This window comes from Alexandromys fortis, unplaced genomic scaffold, assembly GCF_014885135.2.
Source record: "Alexandromys fortis isolate MF-2015 unplaced genomic scaffold, M_Fortis_MF-2015_v1.1 scaffold_206, whole genome shotgun sequence".
Taxonomy (NCBI): Eukaryota; Metazoa; Chordata; class Mammalia; order Rodentia; family Cricetidae; genus Alexandromys; species Alexandromys fortis.
Window position 1 is genome coordinate 1,488,015 of NW_026068097.1, and position 19,279 is coordinate 1,507,293.

The 19,279-nt window shown below is 44.3% G+C and overlaps 1 protein-coding gene across 1 annotated transcript in view; it reads left to right on the forward strand.

Moving 5' to 3' along the window:
* The first annotated feature begins 1,482 nt into the window (after window positions 1-1,482).
* The window catches only part of Cd99l2 (CD99 molecule like 2), a 75,347-nt gene continuing 57,550 nt past the window's right edge, over window positions 1,483-19,279 (forward strand). Inside the window, exon 1 of the mRNA XM_050123610.1 lies at window positions 1,483-1,798. Within this exon, the coding sequence (XP_049979567.1) occupies window positions 1,732-1,798 (67 nt within the window). The 5' untranslated portion in view covers window positions 1,483-1,731. The remainder of the gene's footprint in view (window positions 1,799-19,279) is intronic.

A 19,279-nucleotide genomic window follows, 5' to 3' on the forward strand; every position in this document is an offset into this window, starting at 1 on the left:
TACATTTTCGGTCCCACCTCATTATCTGCTGTTACCTCCACACGACAGTTCAGTTTCATCCAGTCCTCACCACACTCCATCTCACCACTTCCTTTGTTTCACGGGCTCTGTTCCTGGGTTCTGAAAGCCTCTGCTCTTGGCCACTCTGCAGGAGGTCTGCCAGTATTCTCCTGGCCCCTTTGACTGCAGGGTCCCCTGGTTACTTTCTCAAAGTCAAGATGCTCCCATTCACTCATTTTTCTTCCTTGATTATTGAGGTCATACATAAGGCTATTACAAGAATTTAAGACCTCTGAGTGGTGGTGGCACATGTAATCCCAACACTCAGGAGGCAGAGGTAGGCGCATGTCTGTGAGTTCGAGGCCAGCCTAGTTTACAGAGTGAGTTCCAGGACAGCCAGGACTGTTACACAGAGAAACCCTGTCTCAAAACTCCCTCAGAAGAAATCAGTTATCTCTGCTCTTCAGCTCCAGTTCCTGCCAGCTTTGCCCATGGGAAGGTCTACTCCTAGCACTTTGTGTGTTTGTTTCCCAGGCCCATATTTAGAGCAATGGATAGAATAAAAACAGAGAAAGGGAGAGGGAGAAAGAGAGAGAGAGAGCTGAGAGACGGTGTGTGTGTGTGTGTGTGTGTGTGTGTGTGTGGCAGTAGGATCCATCATTAGAAGTGACCAAAGACAGAGGCGTGGACAGGCTCCATGCTGCCACAGTGAACAGCCTTGATTTCTTTGTCCTGAGAGCTGGTTGTAGCCGTGCTCCTCTTGGGAGCTTTTGCTACTCTGCTGCAGCAGGCCCCACTGCAGTACGCTTTTGGTTGTGGCACTAGTGAGGGGATCTGCGTTCCTTGCCGCCAGGGAGGTGGACTCTATTTGCCAAGATTCATGGTAAAAGACTGCAGCGCGTTTGTTAGTCACGGGGCGTATTTTTTTCTGATCGATTGAGCGGCTGTGAACTTTTGTAGTAGTAACCCTGTCTCTAACCCAAGTCTCAGCAACTATTCCTCAGTGCTTTGGCTCTGGACTGAGCCCACCCTCCTTATTGCCTGCTGTGGCGTCTCTGCTGGTCCCAGCAGCTACCCAAATAGCCCAGTTCTTTAGTTTGAGGCAGGGAATTAGCTGCAGTTTTCAGCAGGCGGCAGCGAATGAGGTCAAGGCGTCGGTTAGAAACCTCTCAGCTGGGGGACCTGCACTAGAGGAGGAAGGTGCGGTCCAAGGTCGCTGGCTGGCAGCACCCCAGCTCTGGGCCACGGTGTGTTGTGGCCTCGGGGTGGCCGTTCCAGAGCACCGTCTCCACTGCTGCTTCCCACTCCCTGGCCTCTGGTGGCGCCCTACAGGGGCTTGCAGGCCTCTTCTGACATTCCCCTAGCAACGATAGGGTGGGAAGGGGTCTGCGGCAGGGAGTAGGCAAGCCACCCAATCCAGATCGAGCGACAGAACGAGTGTCTGCGAGCCCCGCCCTCGCCCTATGCCCCGCCTCCAGACTGCGGAGTCCCCGAGACGGTAGTGTCGCCCAGTCTCCAGCCTTGGGCCTTGAAGAAGAGTCCCCCCTCCCCACAGCACGGGTATCAAGGCGCGCCTCTCCTCTGTCCTTCCTGACCGCGCAACGGGTGCCAGCTTTGGGCGGGGCCCTGCGGTTGTGTCGGGCTCCTCCTCCCCAGCTCCTCCCATCCCCGCCCCCTCGGGCCCTCCTGCGCTAACCGTGCTCCTTTGGGCCCCTGCGCCTGCTCCCAGTCATGGTGGCCTGGCGTACTGCTTTCCTCGTTTGCTTCGTTTTCTCCTTGGCCACCCTGGTCCAGAGAGGTAAGGTGGAAGGGGGTTGGGGCACCCAGGGACCCCGCCCTGTGGCCTGGGGGTCGGTCTGCGCATGAGCGGCCCTGCCCCCCCGTCTGACCGGCCTGAAGTGGGGGCTTTGGGCGATTTGGCCATTCTTGGCCTAGGGGTGAGGGTCTGAGGCTTCAGGGACTGAGCGCACTGTGAATTATATAGTCGAAGATGAATGATGGGACCCTTCTTACTGATTTTAAAACACTAGAATGTTAAAATGCTGGCCAAGCAGATGCCACCATTGGTGACAACAGCTGTTCCCAGGAGTGTATCTTGGGCAAACCTTGGAAAAAGCAGTCATTTTGAAAATTGGCTATGAGGCCACCTGCAGCAAAAACATCTGGAGAGCTTCCCAGGTGACTTCCTGGCTAGATCTCGGTGGGCTTAGAGTGGGGACAAAGCGGAAATGGGGAGGGAGGGGGCAACTTGTGGGTCTTATATTAATTAGTTCTCTACATGCTATTGGTGTTTGTCCCTACACTTCTAGAGACTTTGGCCATATTTTTTGGAGGAGATGGACACAGAAATTGTACTGAATCAAAGAAACAAGTTTCTTCCACCTTGTGCAACACAATTTATGCACCAGGCCCAGCCACCTGGGCATCACCTGGGATTTTTCTCAGAAATGCGTTATCTTGCACCCTGATCCTGACCTGAATCAGATTCAGTGTTTTATTTAGAGTAATTTGCAGAAACATTCAAGTCTGAGTAGCATATTCTTATGATAAATACAGTCTGTGTTTGGAAATAGTATCGTAAACAAGTACCAGCAGAGTCTTCTTACATTTATGTCCCGACTCCACATCACGGAAAAAAAAAAACAAAGCAAAACAAAACTCCAAAACAGCTTCAAGAAAACCGTGTAATTGTAACTGAGCAAGAATTGTGCTTTGAGCTTTCTGAAAATGAAGGCAAATTTATCCATGAAAAACACAAGCTTAGGAAGACAAAACTTGGTCCTAGCACTGCCTTCTAGTAAGATATATGCCACATAGAAGGAACACTGGTAAAGAGGAGAGCACCTAGCCCAGGAAGTTATACAAAAGATACAGAAATAGTTAAGGACAACCCTACTGAAATTGCTACAAGAAGAACCTTTTAGCGAGCTCCAAAGGTATGGCCAGTCTGGGTTCTAGGAACTGATGATGCAAAGGGTAAAGAAAGCCAAGTCTTCAGTCTGCAACGACAACCTGGTAGAGGGGCAAAATTAGCCCAGACATAAAATCTACGGGATAGACTGCTGTGGAGAGAAGGAAGCAATCTCAAGGATAAAGAGCTGCTGAATTTTTTTTCAGTTTCTCTTTGGGGTTAAAATTTTTATTAACAAATGCGCTTTTGTAGAGAAAAGTATCCATCTGATAGGCCACCTTATCCTTGAGAGCTGTGTTCCAAACACTGTGGGAGATTCCTAAGACTACAAATGAGCTTTTATTTTCCTTTACTGGAATTGGAACATGAAACCCTGTGCATGCTAGATAATTGCATCTTATGGCATGGGGGTTTTGAAAGTAGACTTGTAAATGGCCAAGCTTTGAGTTCAGAGAGACTGAGGAAGCGGGTAGAGCTGATGTCATAAGTGATTAATTGGCAGCTAGGGTTTGCTCCCAGGCTTCTGTGACTCCACAGTAGCCATCTTAAACCCACTGGGTATAATTTAGACCTGGAGGCTGCCCCACTGCTAACCTTCAGTGGCTTCCTGTAAATGAGTTCTCTAAACCTGTTCAATCAGTCCATATAATGACTAACAATCACAAAGGTGTCTTTGACCCAGGAATGTGTTCTTCATTGATCAGTTACCATTTCCTGGGTGCTTTCTGTGTGCCACGTATAAAATATATCTTCCTTCTTTCCTTCCTTTCTTTTTTTTTAAATGGGGTCTCATATAACCCAATTTGGTAGCCTCAAATTTGCTATGTATCCAATGTTGTCCTTGAACTTCTGATCCTCCTGCTTCTGCTTCCTGAGACCTGGGCTGACACTTGTATGCCACCACACCTAGCATTATCTTGTTTTGAATCGCCACAATAATTCTTAAGGTTAGCTGTTATCCTTGCTCCAAGTAAGAGGACTGTGGTCACATATTAGAAGAAATAACCAGGGTTCAACACAGATAAGAGTGCCATCCTGTGATATTTTCTTGATCTAAGAACACTGAGCCAGATGTAGTTTTCTTTTGAAGGTAGGGACCCAATTTTTCTGTATTGGGGTCTGCAGAGCTCTGCCAGTGTTCCTTTATTCTTGTTCCTGGTCCTCAGTAATGGATTGTGCCTCAGCAACCTCCTCAGGCATACAAAAAGTCCCAGAAACACATCTGGGAATAAGGTGTAAGTTCCTCCAGGTTCTAGGAAGTAGCCTCAGGTTTTAGCTGAAGTTGAAAGGATGGTTAAGATCTCATTCACACACCTTCATTCCCAGCACTAGGGAGGCAGAGAGAGGCAGAGAGAGGCAGAGGGAGGCAGAGGGAGGCAGAGGGAGGCAGGTCTCTGGGTTCAAGGTTAGCATGGTCTACAGAGTGAGTTCCAGGACAGCCAGGGCTGTTATAGAGAGAAATTCTATCTCGGAAAAACCCAACCCCCGCAAAGTCACTCTCTAAAGACAAAGGGGAGTTAACTTCAATATGTATCTTATTTCTTCTGAAGTATCTTCTGAGGACAGGTTTGTCATCTGAAGGTATCCAGAGTGTGGAAGTTGTTCTTCTGAGCACCAGGGAGAAGGACCTCAGCTGTGTATGTAAGAGTCTTAACAGGGGCTGTTCCTTAGGAAGGCCTTCCAGGAGCCAGACTCTTAGTGCGTCACACACATTTATTAGCCAACCCAGGAAGGTTGATACTGTGACCTGCTCTACCTTTTGACATACATAATGATGTGTTGCCGTCTTGAAAAACAATGGAGCTGGGCCATGGTGGTGCAGCCTTTAATCCCAGCACTCAGGAGGCAGAGGCAGACAGATCTTGTGAGTTCGAGGCCAGTCTGGTCTACAGAGCTAGTTCCAGGACAGTAGGGACCATCCAACCAGTAAATAGAGAGCTCTGAAAGAGAGAAATATAAATGGCTAAGAAATATTTGAGGAAGTATTCGACATCCGTAGTCTTCAGGGAAATGCAAATTAAAATTGCTTGAGGTTAGAATGGTGCTGATGACGGTATGGGAGGGCCTTAGTCACCATTGATGAGAATGTGCACCAGTGCATCCATTGTGGACAGCAGTATGAGACTCCTCAAAATCTGCAAATAGAACTCACATATGATTCAGCTCTACCACGCCTGTGTATGTAACCAAAAGCCCTTAAGTTAACAGACTACACAGATACCTGCATACCATCTTTGTTACTGTACTGTTCCCAATAGCCATGATATGGAACCAGTCTAGATGCCCATCAACTGACAAATGGCTAATGAAAATGTGGTACGTTTACACAATGGAGTTTTGAAGCAATTTAAAACAATTTTATTATATAATAATAATTATTATTATTGGGGGCACATACATGCCACAGGGCACATGTGGTGGTCAGAGGACAGCTTCCTTTAGTTGATCCTCTTTTCCCATCATGTAGGTCAAAGAGATGAAACTCAGGTCATCAGGCTTGATGACAGGTACTTCTACCCACTGAACTATCTTACCCACCCCACAATGGAGTTTTATTCATCTTTGAACAAGAAAAAAATATATTTCTTGCTGGAAAGTGGGTAGAACTCGAGGTCATCATGTTAAGCAAAATAACTCACCCAGAAAGACAAATACCCAGATGTTTTCTCTCAGATGCTGAGTCTATATATGTATGCATGCATATATTTACATTTATGTGACATGAAGATAAACCAGGATTGTTGGGGAGAGGTAGGGGAGTAGTAATGTGGCAAGAAAAAGAGAAGGTAATGGGGAAAAGATAACTATCACATTTTTCCCAGATATGACATATATACATATACATATATGACCTAAATGTTGAAGGAAGATGCTCAGCCCCAAAATAATCACACAGAACCTATATTATTTAAATCACTGCTTGACCCATTAGCTCTAGCTTTTTATTGGCTAACTCTTACATCTTAATTTAACCCATTTCTAGTAATCTGTGTATTGCCATGTGGCTGTGGCTTGCTGGGTAAATTTCCCAGCACCTGTCTCTGTTGGGACTACATGGCTTCTCCCTGACTCTGCCTTCTTCTTCCCAGCATTCAGTTTAGTTTTCCCCATCTACCTAAGTTCTGCCCTATCAACAGGCCAAGGCAGTTTCTTTATTCACCAATGGTATTCTTACATGATGGGCATGGTAGATCGGAAGTTGTAATTAACCAGACCAAGTTAAAATAATATTCAGCTTTAATAAACAGAAGAAAGAAAACTTACAAATCAGGGTTCCAGCGATCCAGGAAGGCAGAGGGCAAAGAGGAAGAGGCAAGTTTTTATTTGTTTTGTGTGGCCCCAGGGGGACACACCCTAAACAGAATGTGATTGGCTGAAGTTCCCCATCATTCACAGCATACAGAGGGGACTCCCACATCACCTAAAGGCAAGAAGGAAGCAGAAGGAAGACTAGGAGATGGTAATGGGCAATAGGGAGGGTGAACATGAGTGAAGTACAACAGTATATGGATGAAAATGCCATAGTGAAGCCCATTACTTTGTATGTTAATTTAAACAATGAAATAAAAGTAGCGTGCAATACCTCACTTCCTACATGGAAAACGTGTAGCTCTAAAGGGTTTAGGAAACTTCTGGCAAGTTTCTTCAATTAACCATGGGGATAATCCTCCTGATGTGGCAGTTATTAGGATTAAATAAGTGTGAGTGTCTGAAATGCTCAGCACAGGACCTGTCTTCCAGTGAACCCCTTTCAGGTTAGCACATATTAATCCTACATCTATATGTTCCAGGCCATATTTAAGATATACACTTTGCAAATCTTGACAGCATTGTTTACATGAAATTTTCAGAGATTGCATATTTATAAAAACAAAAAATAGATTAGTGGTTGCTAAGGATTAGGGGAAGAGGATGGGAAGTGACTGCTTAAAGGATAAAGGCTTTGCAGAGTGATGAACATGTTCTGGAAATAAAGAAAGGCGATGCTTGCACAATCTTAAAGTACTTCAAAAACCATTGAATTATACATAGTGAAAGGGTGACTGCATGGTATATAAATTATATATTTGTTTAAAACAACAAGGCTGGAGCTTTCATTGGTAGAGCATGTGTTTAACATGTGCAAGGCCCTGGGTTCCATCCCCAGTACCTCAAAAAGAATGAATAAATAAATTTAAAAAGTAAAATGGCTGTGGCAGCCCATGTTTGTAATACCAGCAGCATTTGGGAGGATGAAGTAGGAGGATTGCTGTGAGTTTGAGAGCAGTCTACGCCTTTTAAAAATTACAACAGTCTGGACTATATGACAGGTTCCTGGCTAGCCTTGGATTATAACCAACCAAAGTAAAGCAATGCAAGCCAAAACACCACACCACACCACACCAAAAATAAAAATAAAAAAAACCTGAATGATCTCCTAACTATGCCAGGTGTGGTGGCACATGCCTATTAATGCCTATTAATCTCAGTGTTCCAGAAACTGAGGAAGGAGGATCTTGAGTTTGGGGCTAGCCTTCTGCCTCAGCAAACAAACAAACAGAAGTAGGTGATGTGGGAGGTCCTTCTGTCTATGTGTTGCTTTTATTGGTTAACAAATAAAAAAACTGGCTTGGCCTTATAGGGCAGAGTAGAGCTGGGGCGGGGGAACTAACCTAAATGCTGAGAGAAAGAAGGCGGAGTCAGAGAGAAGCAATATACCTCCGCTGGAGACAGATGCCACATGGCAATACACAGATTAATGGATATGGGCTAGTTTAAGATATAAGAGTTAGACAGAAATACGCTTAAGCTATTGGCCAAACAGTATTGCAAATAATATGGTTTTTGTGTGGTTATTTCAGGAATCTGGGCAGTTGGGAGCACATAAGCCGACTCCTACAACAAGTAGGTGCACACAATTGTGTGTTAGGACTGGTTGCCAACAGTTGGGCATGACCACAGTGGCCCCAGGTGCTGCAAAGCTGAGTGGCCAGGCTGGGATCCTAGCAAGAACCTGTGGACTGACTCAGGGTATCAGGTTTGATAGATGTGCCCCAGAAAGTATGCAGGATTGACGTCAAGCTACTTAGCCCTGCCTGTCTCAGTCCTGGGACTTGGGCATCATGAGGACAGAGAGAATTTTCTTTCCTTTAATGTTTCTGGGATCAACATTATGCAGTTAGTCTTCTACAGGATCTGGAGATTCTTTCAATGTTGCAGGATATTTGATCACACTGTGAACCCAGAGATTGCATTATTTACTGGAAAAGACGGTTTCTAGTTGTGGTGGGGCTCAACCCTAGCACACACCTTTAATCCAAGACCTTTCTGCTTGAATATTGTAAAGAGGAACAAATAAAGTCAGCTATAGGTCAAGAGGCAGAACAAGCAATCATTGATAGGAAGTGAACATAGGATTATTAAGGAAAAACCTTAGAGAGTGAAAGGGAGTCAGGAATATGGATAGAGAGATGCACAGGAAGTAGAAGGGAGGGCCATTCAGTTTGAGGAGTGTGTTTGGAGACAGCGTAGGAGGAGGCTTCTGGAACATTGGTGGAGGAGGAAGGTCAGGTGGGTGCTTTTTCTGCCTCTTGGAACTAGCAGCCTTTCACCCCAGTATCTGGCTCCTGAGTCTTTATTGGTAAAATCAAACGATTGAGATTTTGTTAAAAATAACATTTCAGTCTTCAGAGCTCTGATAAGTTTTCAACTCTTTTCTTGATGTTATAGGCCATGTCTTCATCCCTTCTCACGAGGTAGATAACGGGCAACTGTAATGAATGCACAGAAGCCACTTGAATGGGCATTTGTGGGTACCAGGGAAGGGCCTGGCGTTGCTGTAGTGAGATGACAATGAAAAGGCTTGTTTTGGCTGCCCAGAGGGGCCTAAGATCAGGTGCTTCATTGAGGTCAGGGAATATACTTTCTAGATTCACTGACTTTCCTTTTCCAGTGGTGTCTCCTACCTGATGGTTTTGCTTTTCCAGCTTTGTATCCACTGTTACTTTGGACATTTTGCATGTCATTCCTCTATTGCTCTTGGATGCCTGGGAAGCCTGGCTCAGAGACTCCTGAACCTAATCTAGACTCAGCCCTTCCAGAAGCTTGCTGAGAGGTTCAGTGAGTGGTGATTTGATCACCATTGGATGATCTGTAATCCCAGCATGCAGGAAGTGGAGACAGGAAAATCAGGAGTTCAAGGCTAGCCTCAGCTACACAGCAAATTTGAGGCCAGCCTGAGTTATATGAAACCCTAACACCACTCTCCAGCATTTCTGGGTATATGCCCTGAGTATGACTTTAATCAACTAGTCTTGGAAGTTCCAAAGTGTTGCTTTCATTGCTCTCTATGTGCTACGACTCACATAGGATAGTTGAGATTCTAGGTAACAGTACAAATTCTGCTATGCAAATGGAGGAGTGTCCAATGATCTTTAGCCACAATTTCAAAACTGTGGCACAAACTCACTGAGCTGTCATGGTGCAGCTAAAATGCTGCTTTCCCCAGTACTGAGGCTTTCCCCTGTTCTCTTAGTTGCAGTAACTGTGTAATGTAAATATGAGGCTAGTCTCTTTGGTTACTTAAGTAGCAAAGATCAAGCCATGCATTTGGTGTCATGACCATCTCTGTTTTTCTACCCCTTTGAATGATGCCATGCTGTGCAGTCAATTGTCACATTTTCTCTCTAGTGAGGGGGCTGAGCTAGTTGGCTCTGAAAGTTTTTCTAGGATTTTCTCTGTGGGAAGGCTTCCTATAGAGAGCATAATGCCCAGCAGGGTGGTTTCCTTGGAATTGACAGAGCATGGGTCTTCAGGAGTCTAGAGTAGCTCTTGAGCTGGGGCAGCCTGGGACCCTTTTCTACATCAAAACAGTTACTGAGGTTTAACTCTTCCTATATGTAGACCACAGGGCAGGTCCTTACCCATATATGCCTTTGAAATTATGCCTGGAAGTTGGGGGGAGGATTGCTTATTGTTAGGAAACTTGTCTAGCATATTTGAGGTTCTTGGTTCCATGAAATGGGGGTGGGCAATAACAGAAAAAGAAAAGTTGGTTCATTGGCAATGATAATTTGTTGGGGGAAAGTGGGTGCTATTTTGTGCTCTGTAAGGTGTTTGGCACCATCTCTTGTCTTTAACCAGCAGATACAGGTTGCAGCCTGCTCACCTGTTTTTCTACATAAAGATAATTGCTGAGTGCCCAGGGTGCTGGAGGGCAGAATCTCCACTGGTAGAGCACCACTGATCTTGGCACAGATGTATATCTTGTGCCTTCCAAGATGGCTCTGTATGTGTTTGGTGCTAGGGGTGGAAATGAGAACCTTGTACATGCTACTCAAATGCCCCACTGCCAAGTCACACCCCAGCCCTTGACAACTCTTTTTCTTTTGAGACAGGGTCTCTATATGTAGCTCGGGCTGGCCTTGATCTTACACACTTCTCCTGCTTCTTCTCCCAAATGCTGAGACTAGGGTTTGAGGCAGCATACACGACTTTTGGATATATACTTTGGAGTTCCTCTTTCTGACTTCAGTATACTCATGAGTCACCAAAGGTTTCGGTTTTCATCACTGCCTCAGGATAGATATGATGGAAGAAATGAGATCACAGGTCTTATTTGGGGGTTGGCATCAGCTCTGCTGATGTCAGAATCCATTCTGGAGTCTTCAGTGAGCTTTGAGCTCCTGCTGGTTAGGTCAGTGGTCACTAAACTCTTTAGGTGGATTATTTTTACTTTTTATTTATTTAGTTTTATTTGATTTTATTTTTTGCTTAGATAGCCAAAGAGAATTAATATCTTTCATGTTAAAAGGTGGGAACAGATCCTTCTTAATACATTTTATTTTGGGGAACCAATGAAAAATGATAAACAGGAAATGAGCCAGAGACTTGCTCAGACAGTACTTACTTGGTTACAGCAATAATTGGTGGTTTTGTATAAACTTGGATAATGTGTGAAAGTGTAGAGAAAGCACAAACTCCATCAACGAGGGACAGCCTTCCTTGCCGAATTGCCCACTGTGGGCAGTACTTTCTCTGAGTAGGTGAGCCTGGACTGCATAAGAAAGATAGCTGAGCAAGCCAGGGTAAACCAGCCAGTGTTCCTCTATGACCTCTGCATTAGTTCCTGTCTCCAGGTTCTTGCCTTGATTTGCTGTCCTGACTTCCCTCAGTGATGGACTGTTGGAAGTGTAATCTGAAATAAACCCTTCCTTCCTCAAATTGCTTTTGGTCATGGTGTTTACGAGAGCAACAGGAAGCAAGCCAGAATAGTCTAAAAAGCAGTGAGTTCCATTATGGCCTTTTCTATTTGTTTTGATGACCCTTTCTCCAGCCCTATCCTACACACTGGTCCTTTCCCTCCCACAGCATGCTGATTCTGCTTTCATGTCCCATGGGTTTTCCCTGCCTGAAGAGCTCCCAAGATTTGTACCCTCACATGTAAATACATATATGTAAAAATTAAAATCTAGGTTATGTGTGTGGTAGATGACAACATGATGTTTTTGAATCTGGCTTATTTTGTTTAATCTAATGATCTGCAATTGCTCCCATGATGTGGGAGTGTAGTATCAATCTGTTGCTTTCATTGGTTAATTAATAAAGAAACTGCTTGGCCTCATAGGTTAGAACATAGGTGGGTGGAGTAAACAGAACAGAATGCTGGGAGGAAGAGGAAGTGAGGCAGACGCCATGCCTCCCCTCTCTAGGGCAGACGTGATGAAGCAAGCCGCCAGGTCAGACATGCTGAATCTTTCCTGGTAAGACTGGTGCTACACAGATTACTAAATATGGGTTAGGCAAGATAAGATATGGGTTAGGCAAGATAAGTTACCACCTCGTGGTGCTACGCACATTAATAGAAATGGGCCAAGCAGTGTTTATATGAATACAGTTTGTGTGTTGTTATTTCGGGTAAAGATAGCCGGTGGCTGGGAGCTGGGCGGCAGGAATGCAGCCCGCAGCTCCTACTACATTCCCATTTTTGTGAAAACATTATGATTTTATTTTTCCTTGTGGTAGAATGGAATTCTGTTGTGTTTATCTACCATCTTTTCTTTATCAACTCAGTAGGCTGCTCATGTTTCTTGGCTGTTGTGAATAGTGCTGCATTAAATATAGATGGACATGATTTATGAGAAAAGATATGAAGCTAGCTAGTTTTTAGTTTGAATTCTGTCATGGATTTTTTTATAGTGGTGGATTAATGTGTAAAATGGTTAAACTGTAAAATTCAGTGTGGGGAGCCACACCTTTGGAATGGCTATTCTAACTGTATAGGAATTCATTGAGATGGATAGACTTTGGGTCTGGTCAATCTCACTGCCTGATAATTTTTCTTTTCTCTCTTCATTTCTTTTCTCTTCTTTCCTTCATTTTTGGGTTTTGTGATACAGGGTTTCTGTGTGTAACAGCCCTAGCTGTCCTGGAACTTGCTCTGTAGACCAGGCTGACCTCAAACTCACAGAAATCCACCTATCACTGCCTCCAGTATGGGATTAAAGGTGTGTACCACCACTGCCTGGCTCCATGTATGTTGTTTTTAATTTGCAAGTCTTTTATAACAAAAGTTTTAATAAATAAAAATACATTTTGATGGCTAATACACTGTTTGCTGTGTCTTATGCCTTATAATCTGATAAATATCAGCTAGAACCCATATAATGAAAAGCACTTGGATTCAAACCCTTCTAGTATCTAGAGTTGTAAAAGACCAAAAAGGCTGATGCTTCCTATTTGCAAAATTAATACCCAAGAGTGGAGTTTCTGGGGTTCACAGTCCTTGTCACTTCATTGTTATGAAGTGGTGCCCAGCTGTCTCCCAAAGCAGCTGTGCTGGTTCTGGCTACTAGCAGCACATTAAAATAGCCATTGTGTAATAGCCTTGCCAGTGCTTGGCCTTGTCAGTGTTATCATGATATAGGTCTACAGGATTTGCATGTTTATATTACTCTGCTTTAATTTACATGTCTCCTGTTACTGTGTGGCTTGTTCAAGTTGATTTCTTCTTTAATGAATTGCCTGGTCAAGCCTTTGGCGCGGTTCCTTGATTATTATTTTCTCCTGGTTCCCACTCATAATGCTTTATTTTCCTGTGTTCTTGGCTGTGTTTTTCTTCTGGCACACTCATCATTATTTGTGTGTGTGTGTGTGTGTGTGTGTATTATATAATATATAATATAATATAATCCTTTGGAGTCTAGAATATATATCCTTTCTTCCAGAGATTTCTTTTAGGATTTTGTCAGTTGCCTTGTGTGGTGAGCTCAGGCAAACCGGAAACAAGATTCTGACCACTTTGCTTGGTGTCTGTCTGTCAACAGCTCCAAGATCCTTTCGGTCTCCTGCGATTTAATTTAGGAAAAGCAGCTTTGTTTCTGAGTCATTCTTATCCCTTGGCTCTAACATTTTGGGTCTCAATTTGGGAATAATTTTCTATTACATTTCTTAACTTATTGTGTAGATGATTGGATTTGGTGCCTTTACCTGCCTTGGAAAGCTTCCGCATGTGTGGCTCCCACCTGTCTGCATTTCTTTTGTCTCATAAGCTCCATCAGTTGTTTTTGATTGCTTGTTTATTTTTTAAAAATATTTTTATTCTTTGAAAGTTTTGTACATATATATCCAATGTGTACTGAGTGTATCCATGTGCCGCTCCCTCCCTCCAATTCCCCCTAGTTCCTGCCCCATCTCGCTCCCAACTTTGTCTTTTTGTCTTTTTTTATTGTTATTAATAGTCTCCTAAATCCACTTAGTGCTGCACATAAGAACATGAGTGTGTAGCCTGCCACTGAGGCCTGAGCTACCTACCAGTAGTCACACCCACAAAGGAGAGTGCCTGTCAAAAGCCATCAGTTTGCTGATGCCTCCGGTAAAAGTTTCAGGCACCATAGGCTGGCCTCCAGCTCACTGCCTCCAAAGTTCATAGGTGTGTGACACATCTAGCCTGTTTTGTCAGTTGAGCTTATGTATGCATGTGTGTGTGTGTGCGCATGCACGCACATGCACCTGAGTGTGGAGATCAGAGGACAACTTACTGGAGTCAGGTCTCACTCTCTTCTGTGTGTGTTCTGGGGATCGAACTCAGGCTACAGGCGTGGCAACGGTCTTCTTCACCCACTGAACCATGTTGCTGGCTCGACACACAGGACTTTTATACCTCCCATCTCTGAACTGGAGAAGCCTCTGTGTAGCAGGATGATTTTCCCTTCCCATCTGACATGTGAAAACACTCCCATTTCCACATACCACAAAATCCATTCATCTACAGTGCACAGTGGTTTGCTTTTCAGTATATTCACGCAGTTGCCTAGCTATTGCTGTTGTCTAACCATCTAATTTTATAACATTATCACCTCCAAACGAAATGTCTCTCTCTACCACCCATGTCCCTCAGCCCCTAGCAGCCTCTAGATTATTTTCAGTCTCTGGACTTCCCTGATGTGATCATATCATTCACACTCACACACACACACACACACACACACACACACACACACACACACACATATATATATATTCTGTGTGCCCTTTCGTGTTTGACTTCTTTACTATCCAGTTTTCAAGGTTTTTCCATGTAGAGCGATGGACTGGTACTAAAGCTCTTTCTGGCTGAATGACTTTCCGCCGCACAGACGAACACTTAAGTGTTGTCTGTCTGTTCCTCACTGGACAAATACCTGGCTTGTTTCTCCCGTGACTGTTGTGATTAACATGGCTATAAACATTCAGTACAGGTTCTCGTGTGGCTTAGGTTTGTGTGGACTTTCAGCCTTCTTAGGTTTTTTTAGAAATTACCAAATCATGTGCTATCACTATGTTTAGCCTTGTCAGGAAGAGCTAGACTGTGGAGTCCAGCAGCAGTAGACTGGGTTTGCTTCCTCACAGCCTCCCCAGCACAAGGTAGTTTTGTTTCTTTTCTGAGTCTGACCGTTCCTGAAGGTGTGAAGTGTTAGCTCATTGTGCCTGTGGTCACAACGTTCTTCCTGTGCTTGTTGGATCCTGTGTTCTGGAGTGAAAAACTGAGCTGGAGCTGGGAGGCCCTGGCCCTGCCCTGCCTCCCAGGGGTCCTTTGTCCTTTTTTGTTAGTTAACTAACAGACATTAGACCTGCTTCTGCCCTGTTTTCATTCATTCTCTCCTTCCTTGATTCTTCTCATTCACCTGTGATGTTCACGTTTTCTTTCATCCTCTCTCCCCTGCCCTCTACTATTCCAGCTCTAGCCTTCTTTGAGTCACCCTTTAGTTTCTCAAGCTGGAATGTGACTTCTTTTACTTGTCCTGTACAGGGTACATGCATTACCCACTCCAGAATCCTGCGATTTGGGATGCTCTGAAATTTGGATTTCAGGTTTTTGGATAAGGGATGCTTAATTTTCAAAGTTTGTGTAGATACTCCAAAATCTGAAAATCTGAAGTCTGACTGTGTAGCCCTGACTGGCCACTCTGTAGACCAGGCTGGCCTTGAACTTACAGAGCTCCACCTGCCTCTGCCTCCCGATTATAGGAGTGTGCCATCATACTTGGCTTAGTTTTACTTTTCTTTTGATGTTATTGCTGCTGGTTCATATTGTTATTTCATTGATTCACTCAAGATATTATTGCTCAGTTTAAATTACCACAACAGATCCTGACTGTTAATATTTTTTTATTTTCATAATTTACTTATTTGTTTGTTTATTGTTTTGAAATAGGGTTTCTTTGTAGGTTTGGAGCCTGTTCTGGAACTTGCTCTGTAGACCAGGCTGGCTTTGAACTCACAGAGATCCACTGGCCTCTGCCTCCAGAGTGCTGGGATTAAAGGTGTGTGCCCCATGTCTGACTATTAGTATTTTTAATGTATTTTTTTTATACTTTGAAATTAAAATACAACTGATTCTCCCACTCCAGACAGACACAGGTTAAGATCTTCTCTGGTAAGCCACCTCGTGGGCTACACAGATTATTAGAAATGGGTTAGGTCAATATGTAAGAGCTAGCCAATAAGAGGCTACAGATAACGGGCCAGGCAGTGTTTAAAAGAAAATAGTTTCCGTGTAATTATTTCGGGCATAAGCTAGCCATGCGGGCAGCCGGGTGCCAGGGATGCAGCCCCGCCACTCTTATTACTACAGTTTATTGTGTTGTAGTGCATGGAAGCAGGCGGTGTGGAACCCTATAAACAGCATGATTCTGTGTATATGATTTTCTTGGAATTACATCACTCAGAAGGTGAAGAACAAATTAGTGATTATCTGGGGTTTGGGATGGGTGCAGTATGGAGGCATAGGAGAGGTGGAGACAAGGGCATGTGTTGTTAAAGGTGAGGAGAAGGGATCATTATGGTGATGGAACTGTTCTTTTTCTGGGCTGTGGTGATAATCACATAACTCTACATATGGGATAAAATTGTATGGAGACAAACAAACACTTTCAAATGGAATGGAGATAAAATAGGGAAAGTCTGAATCCAGTGTATGGTTGTATGGACTTCAGTATCTTTTAAATAAGAATATAGTATATTTTGGCATAGTATGACCCTTGAAGGAAACTGAGCAAAGCGCAAGAAACCTCTTTATGTTACTTCTTACAATTTGGTGAGTCCTGGTTAACTAGGTGAATTTTGAGATCGTGTCACTCAGGATTTCTGGAGACATCTACTTGATATATAAAGCAAAAGGCAGTTCAAAAACAGTGTGTCCAGAAAGGAGGCGCCAAGGGAAAGGGAGGAAAGAGTTGGCTATGAACTCTGGTATTTAAACAGTTCTCTGGAAGATCTATTGGATCGAGAGAGATGCCTGGCAGGAAGCCCCCTGGTGCCCCCCCCCCAAGTGCTACCCCCAGTGCAGAACTTGGAAGCCTCTGTGAGTGTGATGACGTAGATTTGGAGGGACATGAGAACATTAGCTGAAATCATAGAGGCAGGTGGAGTCACTTGGGGAGGCACACCTACACTGACAAGGTAGTCATATCCATGAAGGTCCCTGAAGTGGTGATAAGTGACACAGGATAAGAAGCAGACAGGAGGAGACACGGGACAGAGAGAACCTCATTCAGTGGCCTCAAATTCACTAAAGGGTCAGGAGGATAAAGTCAGCTTCTGTGATGTTCCTGGCTCAGTGGATGGTGTCATCATTTAGTCCAAAATGCCAAGGCTCATCCTTATCATGCTGTCCCCCTGCATCCTTCACACAGATCCTCCCAACCCTCCCCAATACGGGCTTCCTCCTCTGCCTTCCTCTTTCTTTTCTGGCCATTCCCTGCCACACTGTCTCCATAGGCTCCTTGGGGGCCATGTGACTCAGGCCCGAGTTAGGACCTTTCCTCTGCCTGAAGACCTTCTTTTCTGTTCCTTTGTGTGCAAGGCAGAGGATGGCCTCCTTGGTTCTATTGTCTCTACCAAACTCTCACTTTCTAATCCTCTTTCTCCTTGGTACCTGTTAGGCCATCAGGGATTGGTGTCTAATTCATCCCATGCTGATATTCTGGCTCAAAAATCCTGTGAAGGGCATTAACCACAGATTTTCTGTTAAGCAAAAGCTCCTTAGATTGTGTGTGTGTGTGTGTGTGTGTGTGTGTGTGTGTGAGAGAGAGAGAGAGAGAGAGAGAGAGAGAGAGAGAGAGAGAGAGAGATGTATATGTTTGTGTGATTCGTGTACGTTTGTACACATGTCATGGCTAGAGGTCAGCATCATGGTCTTCAGTTGCTCTCTACCTTAGTTTTTATAATTTTGTTTACCTTTTATGTCTACTTTGTCTGCATATGTGTAACTGCATCTAACTGCATCACATGAGTGCAGTGCCTGCACAAAACAGAAGAGGGCACCAGTTCTGGCACTGGAGTTAGGGTGGTTGTAAGCCACCTAACACAGAGTTCTGGGAACTGGGTCTTCTGAAAGAACAGCGAGTGCTCTTAAGCACTGAGCCATCTCTCTAATCCCGGCCAATTTACCAATTGACTAGGGTGGAGTGACTAATGAGTTCCAGGGACCACCGGTCTCCATATATGCTTATTCAGTGCTGGGTTTACAGATGTGTGCCTCTGCACCCAGCTTTTACATGAGTGCTGCTGATCTGAACTCCAGTCCTCATGCTTGTTCCGCCGGAACTTTACTGACTGAGCCGTCTCCCCAACCCGTTTGACTGTTTTAAATAGAATAGGCTTTTCTGCCATTGGAATCATAGCATCGGAGCCAGGTCTCTTGCTTATGTGCTCGCAGTTGGAAGCACGCTTAGTTTCATGTTTGGGCAGTCAGGCTGAGGCTTTGGTTGGGAGCCAGGTATATTTATGGTTCATAAGACATATGACCTGCCCCTCTTCCGTCTCACTCTGAGCACTTGGCTATTTTTCATCCCTCTTCTCAACACTGATTCAGATGCGAGCTGCAAACTTTTCCTTCGTTCCCCGACTAGAACCTTTTTTACATTACCTTTCTTGTGAGTGTAGGATCTTGACGTGCAGTTAAAACTATTTTATTTTTATGTGGGTGGGTGTTTTGCCTGCATATATGTCTGTGCACCACATGTGTGCCTGGTGCCCTTAGAAGCCAGAAGAGGGAGTCCAGTCCTCTGGAATGGGAGTTACAGATACTCATGAGCTACTATGTGGATTTTGGTAGCCAAACCCAGGTCCTCTGCAAGAGTAGCTAGTACTCTTGAGCACTGAGCTGTCTCTCCAGTGCTGCAATTTTCCTCTCGTTAGTACGGTGGTATGGTTTGATCTGTAATGTCCATCAGGTTTTTGAGTTAGAACATTTGATTTCAAACTGGTGCTGCTGCTGTAGGATATTGTGGCACCCTTAGGCCATGTGAACCAGCTAGCAGAAGTGGGTTACTAGAGGCAGGCAGCGAGGTGATAACCGCTTCTGGTTCTGGTCTGAACTCTCTGCTTCCTGAGCCACCAAGGTGTGAGGCATGGCTTCTGCAAGCTCCTGTTGTCTGTGGACGCAGCCACTCTTATGCTTCCCCAACCATGATACAGTGCATTCTTAAGACTCTGAGTTGGTATAAGGCCTTCCTACCTAAAGTTGCTTGTCAGGCATTTGTCACAGATATGGGAATATAAATTAAAAATGGCTCATAAAAATGGAGAGATGGGACTGGGGTGGAGCTGATTTGGTACAGTATCGGCAAGAAGGCCTCTTTTTCCCCCTGACATTACATAAAAGACAGCCATGGAGATTACACCTAGGGGATGGGAGTAGAAAGATCAGAAATTAAAAGTCACCCTCAGCTCTATAGTGAGCTTGAGACCAGACTAGTATAAATGAGATTCTGCCCAAAGGAATTGATAGCTCTTTTATATATTCAACTTGATTTGTTTGTTTTGTTTTTGAACATTCTTCTTTTCCTCCCTTCCTCCGTACGTTTTTTTTTTTTTTTTTTTTTTTTTTTTTTTTTTTTTTTTTTT